This window comes from Belonocnema kinseyi, chromosome 2 (assembly GCF_010883055.1).
Source record: "Belonocnema kinseyi isolate 2016_QV_RU_SX_M_011 chromosome 2, B_treatae_v1, whole genome shotgun sequence".
Taxonomy (NCBI): Eukaryota; Metazoa; Arthropoda; class Insecta; order Hymenoptera; family Cynipidae; genus Belonocnema; species Belonocnema kinseyi.
Window position 1 is genome coordinate 67,665,643 of NC_046658.1, and position 11,650 is coordinate 67,677,292.

Sequence of the window (11,650 nt, forward strand, 5' to 3'; positions counted from 1 at the left end):
TTAATTAAAGTTACTAACTTTAAACATTAAAATCTCATTGGTTATTTTTGTTTGAACATCTAGGAGTTATTTGGCCAGTGGAGGGTATGCCAACCATTTTGCGATATATTTCACAAGGGTTGCCTCTGACGATGGCCACGACGGCTCTCCGGTCGATGCTCACTCGTGGCTGGAGTATTACAGAACCCGATGTCTACAAAGGATTCCTCTCCACCATGCTCTGGATCGCCGTTTTCCTCACAATAAGCATGCTCGTCCTCAAATTCAAACGTGGATAAAGCTGCTGATTCTTCTAGGGTGTTTTTAAAAAATGCTCTGTGTGTACAGTATATCGAATTCACAAGACTCGTCAGGATATGGAAAAAAAAAGAAAAATCGCACCCGGACGATCCTGAGCGACAAACTAGATTCTAGAGTAATGAAGGCAAAGAGCTTGAGCTCCTAAAATTTCACAAAAATGATACTTTTTTTAAGGAAGTGACAAGAACCTCGCAGAAAATTTTATTCAAAAATAGTCTGAATTTTAGAATTTTAAAAATATTTACCAAATAAAACATAAATTAGAATAAATTTGAGAAAAGCGAAGGATGAATTTTCCATCTTTATTTGATCCAATTAAACTAAATAAACTAAGAAGGAGAATAGTTATTACTCTCAAATAAAGACTATTTGAGGCAAATAATATTTTTTAGTCTATTTTCCCTTTCTCAAATTTTTGAATCTGAACAGCTCGAAGAAGTAAAATTTTCTAGTCTATTTATGCTCAAGAAAATTAATGGAATTTTCTTTTCGAGTGTCAGGATCGTCTCTTAACAGAAAATTCTCATCCATTAAGCGATGGGGTTTCCATAAAACCTGCGGGTTACTTGTGGTAGAAAGTTCTCGAGTGATTGTTGAGTGTGCCTGAGACAGAGTGTAGTTTCTACGTGTTCTCGTATTGTAACTTATATTTGTTAGAAAGTCGCGATCGCCTTTGCATAGGCAAAAGTAGGACCTATGGGTCTAAATTTATCGTGGGACGCTTGCAAGTAGAGAAATTAATAATTTTAGAATTATGTCAAAGCTGCGAAACTTGTTTCAATTTCTGACTACGGGAATTTTATTCAGGCAGCAAATTTCGCTAAACCCATCGAAAAGATCAGACTTTCTTATTTTACTTTAGATTATATTTGTAGCAAAAATGAATCAGTTCTTTCTAAATACTTCAAATATGTATCTTTATTTGAAAAAATTTAAAGAGTTGGATCCCAATTTTCATATTTCTTTGGGTCTACCGAAATTATTTTGTTATTTATTTACAGGCCAGTCACTTAAGGTCTGTGTTAGCTGACGTATACCTTGAGACAGGTACAAAAAATGATTTGTTTTTTTAATAACCTCGTAAATGTCCACCCTAGAGCAGAGTTTGCGCAGGATAAAAGAAACGTAATTAAATTTTCTGCAATAAAACGTTTTTAATGATAGTTTTGGCACAGAATCAATTGACAAATAAATTAACAAACAATTTTATGTTCACATTTTACCTTCTTATACTACGATATACTTTAATTGTTATGGTATTTAATAAATTTTTTTCCGATAATAGCACAAAAGCTAATAAAATTCTACATGTTAAAAGTCCAAAATGAAGCCAAAATGTTAATATTATAAAAAGATATTGCAAAAACGTAAAATATAGATGCTTTTTAAAATAATGAACATTTCTTTAAGTTCTTGGTCTCATTCTGAAGGTAAATTTCCATAGTATTTTGCAAATTTATTTAGATATTTTATAGAATTTTGATCAATCTTCGTAGAAAAAAATCGTAACATTTCAAATAGATTCTTTACATTTGACTTTAAAATATTTTATTTAAATATGATACATTGATTTTTTTAAATACTAGTATGTATTTACACATTTTTGAAATTACACGACTTTTTTGTAGTAAGTTTAATGCCAGAATATAGTACAGGACATTTCTGAAAAAAATGATAGGTTATCAAAATACTATGGAGTCTTTGAATTATTTTGAGAATTATTAGCATTTTTCAAAAACATTGACATTTTTCTAAATTAACATTATACCCTTATCTTAGGTGTATAGGCGTAAGAATTTATTAGCTTTCCTTTTATTATTAGGCAAAAATGTCGATTTATTATTATACAAATTAAGGTACATTAGTAGTCAGTCTGATATACGAGGCTTTTAACACAAATAAAGATTAACAAATATTATCTGTGATTGATAAATCAAGTTTATTATTTGTTAAAATGTATTATTTAGTGTCTTTTTTAAGATCTACTGCAGCTAGCACATTTCAGATCGATTAAGACTTTTGCAGTGTTGTATTTAAACTATAAAATACGGTCTCTACCAAAATCTATTTTAGATTTTTAGTAAGACTTTCCGACTTAAAAGTCTAAAGTGACTGACCAATTAAAAGCTGAATTAAGTTTTATTTTCGAAAAGCGATAATTTTAAACATTTAAATTAGGGGAAAGAATTTCAGAGCTAAAGTTTGGTATTTGTAAATATGTATAGGAATATTTTGCCTAGAGTGCATTTTTATTTATGGGAAATTCAATTAATATCAATTCTCAATCAACAAAAATGTATTCGACAATTTTTAGTAGATGTAGGTAAAGTCCCTGAATTCTTTCTCTACTATGAATTATTTTCGAGATAATAATTCAACGCTCGACTTTAGATCAAGGCTATTTTATTGGTACTTCAATATCGCTGTTTTATCTGCTCGACAGATTAACCTGAAATTTTTATAGAATAAATTATGTGCTCTTTTTCAATATTGAACTTGTTTTTTTTTTTAATATAGAGACGTTTGAAAGTCATATTTATTGAATATTTTAAGAAAGACTTTAGAAGTAAACTACAGAAAATCGAAGACGTGCCTTTTAGAGAATTTCCAGTCACGAAAAATAAAAAATAGAAGACTGTTTAGTCTGATATTTGAAATATTTTATTAATCGGGAAAGCATTTTATAAATAAGAAATGAATTTAAACTCTGTACGAGCGTGCCTCGGGTAAATTGGTCCCAGGAAGAAGGGGGTTTGTAATTAGCGTTTACAAAAAAAGTTGTTATAGATAGTAGCTGGTTAGTTGTAGGACGAATTCTACTTGCCCATGACTTAAGTGTATGTATTATTTAACTTGTATTAATTATAAATATAAAACCCCATTTTCAAAATTTGCTCGTATATTTTCCTCAAGCCTCTTGACTTCAAAAATTAAATAAACCTCCAGAAATACAACGCTTCCATAAACATAATTCTTCATAAAGTCCTCTTGTTTTCAACTGCAATGTTTAATAACATCCTGCAAAGGAAATATTTTCATAAAGCCTTAAAAACGCTTAAATGAGTTACTTGCATAATTTCAAGCCTTCACATATAAACAGGAGTCAAAGGATCAATGCAGGTAAAAAAGATAATTTAAAATTAAAATCGGATAATCAATTAAAGCTAGGATATCAGTACATGTAAATAAAAAAGCTAATTAGATATTTAAGTAATGCAAAACATACTTTGTTTTCTCATAATATCACTTTGTACTTTTCAGATTCAGCAAACCAACCCGAATTCTCTTCCACGACAGTTTTCCAGTAATCTGTAAACAAGAGTTGCGTAAGTTTTTTTTTAAATTCTGTATGCTGTAAGTTTTTTTTTAACTCATAATTTTCAGACTTGCCTTTTAAATCTTGAATGCTGCCATCAGTGCCACCATATTCAATAGGAAGAATATCAGGTGAAACTCTTCCGGCGATTCCACGTCGAAGAATCACAACTCTACTGCGGAGTTTTTCAGACATGAAACTTTTAAAAACATTGAGCACGACGTTTACATACATTGGCGCGTTGATAAAATTGAGAGATCCTATCCTGAATGGATAACAATCCTGCCAAGAGTGAACCAATTGCTTTACGACATTTGGTGTTAATTGTAATGCGTGGCCAAGAGTTACAGATTCCAGGTCCAGAATTGCTATAAGTCCGTGCAAGGAAACTGAAACATTGTCTCTAGTTGCGACGTCTAAAATCATCTTGCCAATCTAAAATTAATTACTAGACTTTATTTGAAGGCATTATTTTTATTAAAGTAAATATTTATGAATATGAATTAAAATAAATAGAACTTCTCTACATTTTTTTATAAACTAAACTTCTAGTTTTCAAATAAAATGATTTTTAAAAGTTGAATAATCATGTAAATTTCAATTTCAATTTCAATTTATTGAGTATCTATACTCAAGAGGATTTTTAAATTTTGGTCCCGCTATCTAAATATACGCGAAAAAGATACTTATTCTTAGAATAATCATGTCTATAGATCCAATTTCAGTGGACCTAAGTAAGGCCTTTTTTGAAGTTCAATCAGAGATTGATTTCTTTTTAGTAACATTAAAAATTCTAAAAACGGAATTGCAGGAATTTAAAAAAAATGTATGAAAATGCCACTAGAATTTAAAAGGATACCATTAGTACTATTTACCTATTTACAGAGAGAAACTCTATTTAATTGTATTATTACCTTAATAACATCAGAAAATTTGTGCTTATTAGGATCATGGACAGCAGCTCTTATAATTATAACCATTCTACCTTGGTCATCTAATTTCCTTAACGGTAAAAATACTCTGAAAGTAGGGGGCATATTCAATCAGGGTTAGAATTTACCCCTTAAAAATTATTCCTAGAGATAAAAAAAACGTAATAATTTTTATTTTATTTATTACCCCAGATTAGTTAATTCCACCAGGTGAGGTAAAAGTGGATTTCGGTTTAAGAACCATTCTGTCATAGTGGCTCTTTGTTTGTGATAATTTCTCAATTTCCATTTGGTTCTGTCGATTTTAAATTTGCAGCCTCTTAGGAAGTACAAAATGAAATTGTCATCTGTGTAGAAAACATTCTGAAATCAGTCAGACTCACAATGGGATAAATCGTGGATTTATACTTCAAAAATGTCTACACCTGTCATTTTCCATTAGATATTTACAGTTTTTTCTCGAACTTCAAATAAATTAAATAGGAGCACTCTCGAAGGAAATTTTTCAATTTATTAATATCCCAGTATTTTTAAAGTAAAGCTGATAAAAAATCATGTTTTTCAAGAAAATAAGTTTTTGCATCATTGGAAAAAATATTAATTAATATGCAAATTTGGTGTTTCGCAGTAGAAAAAATGTGTTGTCTTCAAAAGTTCGATAAATTAGATAAGTGTAGTGTACACAACTTAATGAAAAATTAATAATAGTTATGATTATAAATAATTTTGGCGAAAATGCTAAGTATTGGCGTATACATATTACATTTTTTTTATAACATTTTTATTTACGTAACTTCTATACCTCGATAAATCTTGAGAATCACATACATATAATTATGAACATAATATGTGCATAAATCAAGAAAGTTGAGTGCTACAAAATTTAATTAACAAAAAAACGTCACTGGTAAGTTTGTTATCAAAATTGACTAAATTAATAATAATAATAATTTAATTTTAATTAAATTCTGCATCTCATTGTCATATTTCTATCTTATCGTATGATCTGAAATGATCCGAAATTCGATAATCAGGCTTAGACATTAAAACAAAAAGGAAGGTAATTTGGGACGTTACGTTTTTTACTGAAATATTTCTATCTAATAGAGAGATTAAAGAATTGATTATGGAATTTTATTTACCTGAATCCAAGTCTTTTTTATTGATCCAAAGAATAGATATCATTAAATAAAGAGTTGCAATACATAACTAAATAATCAACAAAATCAGGATTTTTCAGGAGAGAGAAATAACATTTTTTGAAACTAAAATCATCAATTAAAGATAGAACAAAAGTTTACTCACGATCTGAAGTATTGCTCAATTAAGGCCAAAAAAGTATGATTAAAATATATTATCCAGTTCCGAAAAAGGAAATGTGGAAATTTACAATCTCAAAGTGACAAGGACCTAAAATTGGATGAGGCTTGATTGCGAATAACGACAAAAAGTGCAATTTTTTCATTTGATACAAAAAAATAAAAGGTTGCTCTCGAGATATTGAGTTGCTAAATCGGTAAAAAATAAATTTTATTCGAAAAAGTTTACTAATTCCGAGCAAATCATTCAAGAATTTGGAGGTTAAAATTTCAAGTTTTTTTTTTTAAATCGCAGGGGGGGGGGGGCTGAAGTTCCTGATGAAATTATCATGTATTGAGTTTGAATGGCCCCTTTAGATAGCGACTAAGTATCTATTTTTCAATTTTAAAAAATGATAAGAACTTTCTCTAGAGAGATTGAAAGGCTGAATAAGAATAAATGAGTTTTCATCCAAAAAGTTATTCTTTTCCGGGAAAATAAAGATTTAGAGAAGGCAACAAGTTAAGTAACAAAAAACGTATGAAAGCGGCTTTTTGTAGGAAGTGAATATTTAAAATTTTATATCGGAATTTGATTGGTACTTTGGTGTAGAATAAAGTTGCAAATAGTTAGAAACATTTTTTTTTAAAAGAAGTATTTCATCATTTTACTACATTTAAAAACATTTACATTAAAAAAAAAGGTATTAAGCGTTGAATAAAGAAAAAACTATTTTCAGAAACTAATTCATTTATATTTCCATAGCAACCGCTGCATAGTTTCTTATTTCCCAAAAGAGAACGTGGTTTCAACATATTTAATTAATTCCTTGTAATTGTACCGACAGACACACCTCACAGAAATGTCTTGTATCCCGCAAGTGTTCATATTTTGAGTTTATTTAATTCCTTCTAATCAGTTCACAAAATATGTGTAATAAATTGTGTTAATTTCTTTATTTTATTTTATAAATAAATAAATATAAATCTGAATATTTTTTTCGAATTTATAAGTTGTAAAAAGATTTAATAGTAAAAAAAATAGGTTAAATAAAGGCTTCCGTTAAATTTTACTAAGTTGATTGAGAGGAGTAGGATTTGCACTTTTGCTGTTCCCGTTGGGGGATTTTTAGACGGAGGAAAAATCGCGTATTCATAGGAATACTAATTCCTAATTCTTCTGAATTCAACGCTTATTACCGGATGGTTTTGAATAACCAATCTTTTCATTACTATATTAGAATAAACCTTTTGAAACAATCATTTACATAATAGGCATTTTATTTTTGAAGAATTTTCTATGCAAAAAGCCAATTTTCGAAAAAAATGTTGGTTATCTAATTCTGTACTGCAACCCTTAAATTATAGCATGAGGATTTCTTCTCGGTCGTATGAGTTTTATAATCACTTTTAAAATCAAATTTATTTAAACAAAAATTAATAGGTGACTTGTCATCATATGCAAAATAATCCAAATCAGCCATTTCCTATCAGACGTGCGGTTTGTGGCCGACGATATAATGTGTGTGTGTGTGTGTGTGTGTGTCTGCCTTTAAGAAATTAAACGATACGTGTTTCCCCCTTTGGTCAGAAAAAATGGTGACGAAGTTATGAGTATTTTAACTCCTAATGCTAATGAGGCAGATAAATATAAAACTTTTTTAAATTTCTTTTAAAAATCATATTATTTAAACGAATGCAGTACGGGAATAACATTTAAATTAGCTCACTGCCCAAAACACTTTGTTCACTATAGGGCAATATTGTAGGTTTATTATTATTTTTTAAATTAAAAATTCAAATTCAAAATATCTCAAAACAAGTATTTCTAAATTTTAATGAAATGCATACTAAAATAAAGCACAGTTTCTAATTTATAACCTGGAAATATTATAATGGGAGGTTTGAGGAATTTTGAGTTATTAATTTAAATACATATTTAGTTTCCAAATTTTAGAGGGCTTTAAAAATGTCCAAAGTGTTCAAAAGATTTTAGGGTATTTTTAAAATCTTTCAATGAATTTTGAATCGATTTCAGACATTTAATGGGATTTTAAAGGATCTAAAGTATTATAAATTTATTATTATTATTATTATTATTATTATATATTTTATAATTATTCAAAATTTCCATATATATACATATTAGGAAATTTTTTTAAAGATTCCATGGAATTTTTAATTGGTTTCAATAACTTGAAGGGTTTTCAAATGGTTTAAAACATTTTATGATATTTTTAAAGACTCCAAGGCATTTTCAAGAGATTAAAAATTTTTTAAGAGATTTCCAAGGACTTTAATGATTTTAAGGGATTTAGAAATTCGTTCATGAGGTTTTAAACAATTTTAAAGAATTTCAGAAGATTTGGAATGATTTTACAGTATCTATAACGCTTCAAAATATCTTAAAATATTCCAAGGAATTTTTTCACATTACCGAGGATTTCAATTATTTTACGGGATTTAAAAATTTCTCAAGGTATTTTAATATATTTTCCAGGATTTCATGAAATATCATATTTCACAGAATTAAACGGGATTTTATAATATTATTGGAAAATATATGACAATATTTTAATAAATATTGAAGAATTTATTCACACGAAGTGAGGGATTTCGTAAAGTTTTGAAGATTTAAAGAGATTTTGAACATTTAAATTGTTCTCTGTTTTCCTTTCTTTAAGCATATTCGTCTCCGGCAGCTTTGATAATAATCAATAAGAAATGAAAATTTAACCTTTTTTTCTTCGATCCATGAAAGAATCTACATTAAAAATGTTATAAGATTAGAATTTGGCATTTAAATATTAATGGTCAGAGAAATTGATCTAACTTTATGAGTGGTCAACTCCTCGTAAAATTGACAAAATCATAACTTCAAAACGGATTTTTTTTATCAAATAGAAAATAATAAAAAATAAAAACATTTCCAAAATATATGAAATAGGGGAGAATTGTCCAAATATTTGAGAAAAGGTGAATACATAGGTGACGACTTGGAAATAGCACTTCATCTTTATTTCTGCTCATTTTATGTAAAGATAAGAGATTCTAAAGAAAGAATTGTCTGAAAAGTGTAGAATCTATGTTTAAACTACAAGGCTTTAAGAAATCGAGAAAAATTGGAAAATATGATTTCTAAATACCTAATTAATTAATAATTAAATCACTAATATTTAACGATATGACGAATATAATATATACAATAAATATTATACATAGTTAAATTTTTTTTTTGAATTTTCTTTGTCTCACACCCCATTTTTGTTCTTTGCGCGATCCCTGAATAGTAACTGATTTCCTCAAATTTACAGATTTTTTTTGGGCCATTTGAACAAAACTGGGGATGAGACCAAAGAAATTCGAAAAGTGAAAAATAAGAGCCACCTTAACTTACACACTTGTAATAACTTTATATATGGATAAATAATCGGTATTACTGATCCATTTAAGAAAATTATAAATAGAGTAAGAACAGTCATATTTGTGAAAATTGAATTATTTATTATATAATAAACGAAGTGACTTTTTAAACTGATTTTTTATTGAACATAAACCTCTCCTAAAACCTTTATTTTTGCAATGTATTTAAGTTCATAATTTGACGCTATAAAATACCTTGAATTCAAAATTTGAATAAAGATTTTTAAGAATTACCTGTGCGCGCGCAGAGATCTTCGCTCTTTAAAATCCATTGTCTAATTTCCTCTATCTTTTGATCTCTAATTTCTTCTAATTCATTTAAATAGCTAGCAGCAAATTCCTGTTGCTCGGCTGTCAGCAATTTGAAATCAACAGCTGTTGCATCAGACATCGTCAACTATCAATGTCTTTCAAGAAAAATACAATAAAAACTCTTCTGTCATATGCAACTGGCCGCTGAATACTCTGCTGTTTCACTGTGCTCTTTATTTTCTTATCATTTGATAGCCACCCACACATACTATACAATCATCCTAAGAAGTTTAATTGATCCTCGCCAGTTCTACACTTGTCTGACTAGTACTGACTGGTACTAATGTAATTGCAAACTTAAAGAACACTGCACTCATTTTTTAATATTACCACTCCGAAAGCACAACAACAACAATGTGAACGCGCATGGACCAACCCCAACGCGACGCCACAGCTCTCTAGCGAAATTTTTTGGAAGCTCTTATCTCTTCAAGGTTAAGGTCAAAAATGTTAAAAAATCAAAAGGCAAATCTCAATTTTGAATATATGCTTTCTCTATGCTTCTAGCATAGAGAATCTGGATGAAAAGCACATTTTTCATATACTGAAATTCCTGTTCACTTTCCCTTGCATCATACTTGATATATTTTCAACTTCATTTTCCCAAGAGCCAAAGTAAAAAAAAAGACATGCATTTAAAGAGTCTGATTTAAAATGCGCGCGCAAAGTTTGAAAACAAAAAGTGAGTAATTTAGCAGTTTATCAGCAAGTGACGCTAGCTGTTCAAGTCCTAATTCAGCGGGAATTCAAATCACATAAATTAAAAAGTATTTTTTTATACGATTTAATAATGAAAGTTACTGGTTTATTCATAAAAAGTATGATGAGATAGTGTGTTCATAAATTAGGCTTGAGAAGAAAAATCGTAATATTTGAAGTACGGTTCAGTTTTTCCAGCGTACTTCTGAATTTTACAAATGTAACATTATTGTCTACTGACTACTTGACTGTAAAATCTTTTTACTTGAAAATTCAAGCAGTTTGTTCACAAATCGTCTTTTTTTTAAATTCCACTATTTCTAATTTAAAATTAAAATCTTTTTTGTTAAAAATCCAACTACTTGATTAAAATTTGAACTACTTTTTGAAAATTAATGTTTTTTTTTTTGGTTTTTTTTCTCCTTCGATGAAAATTTAGTTATTTTGTTTCAATTTTTTTTAATTAACAGAAAATTGAACTATTCCATTTTGATTTGATAATTGATCCTTTTTTCGGTCAAAAATCAATTATTTGGTTTTTTTCAAAAATTCGTTCTTTCTTTTGTTAAAAATTAATTATTTTACTTGAAAGTTTTAATATTCCATTTCTGGTTGAAAGATTACCTTTTATTTACTAACAGTAGAAAATGTATAAGTTCCATTTTTGGTTCACGACTTATATTTATTAGTTGAAAATGCAACTGTTTGGGTGTGACAAATAGAAATAAATATTAAAACACGTAATTTGAAATGTTCTTTCGATAGAAAATAATCTTATGTTTGTGAAATTGAGAACTACATAAGAACAACTGGCTATTGTTTAAAATATTAATTTTTTCTTTTCACTGATCTATTTGGAATTTTCGCGGAACTTTGACTTGTGATGATCGCATATCCCGCGCTCATCTAGTTATGGGATCATGTAGAACTCAACCCTTTTTGCATGTAAAGAAGAACACCGCCTCACCATAAAGGCCTAATCGCTAAATTTAAAATTATATTTCGCAATTTTTATTATTGTTCTTAAACTCTCTTATATTTCTATTGGCAAAAACGAGACAGGCGTGAGACAAGCCGAGAAAAGAACCAGAAAGCCTGTTTCTTTTCTCGGGTAAATGAATGCACTTAGAGTAAGGGATCGTCCATAAATTACATAACGCGTTTTTCTTTTTTTTGAATAAAGGCGAGCATGAAATTGATGTGAAGTTGAGAAAGACACAACGATATAAACAAAAGAAAAAAGTGTTACGTAATATATGGACGATCCCTAAGTTAGCACATAAGACCTTACTTAATAGTTCCTATAGATGAGACAGATTTTCTGAGAAACATTTTTAATTTATATTGTATTTTGTCTAAAGTGTTCACAA

General features: G+C 28.7%; 2 protein-coding genes across 4 annotated transcripts in view; one reads left to right on the forward strand and one right to left on the reverse strand.

The window, feature by feature from the left end:
* Window positions 1-2,795, forward strand: part of LOC117168145 (ABC transporter G family member 23) — a 116,909-nt gene extending 114,114 nt beyond the window's left edge. For 2 of the 3 annotated variants that reach the window (XM_033353566.1, XM_033353568.1), the window contains one exon: window positions 64-278. In XM_033353566.1, coding sequence (XP_033209457.1) covers window positions 64-278 — 215 coding nt within the window. Of the gene's footprint in view, window positions 1-63 lie in introns of all 3 variants that reach the window. The other variant, XM_033353565.1, reaches the window with a different exon arrangement.
* A 143-nt stretch (window positions 2,796-2,938) lies between these two features.
* LOC117168146 (retinol-binding protein pinta-like) lies at window positions 2,939-9,944 on the reverse strand. Its single transcript, XM_033353569.1, has 6 exons — window positions 9,504-9,944; window positions 4,736-4,895; window positions 4,531-4,636; window positions 3,691-4,051; window positions 3,527-3,609; window positions 2,939-3,318 (listed from the first exon to the last, which is right to left on the reverse strand). The coding sequence occupies exons 1-5, from the start codon at window positions 9,658-9,660 to the stop codon at window positions 3,536-3,538; spliced, it is 858 nt and encodes a 285-aa protein (XP_033209460.1). The 5' UTR covers window positions 9,661-9,944; the 3' UTR covers window positions 2,939-3,318; window positions 3,527-3,535.
* Window positions 9,945-11,650: the final 1,706 nt, after the last annotated feature.

Excerpts from the sequence above, each read along its gene's own strand:
- LOC117168146 (XM_033353569.1), bottom strand. The coding sequence starts at position 9,660 with ATGTCTGATGCAACAGCTGTTGATTTCAAATTGCTGACAGCCGAGCAA. Across the intron at positions 4,896-9,503 it reads AGATCTCTGCGCGCGCACAG|ATGACAATTTCATTTTGTAC; the intron begins GTAATTCTTAAA and ends TTTTCTACACAG. Across the intron at positions 4,637-4,735 it reads GTGGAATTAACTAATCTGGG|AGTATTTTTACCGTTAAGGA; the intron begins GTAATAAATAAA and ends CCCTACTTTCAG.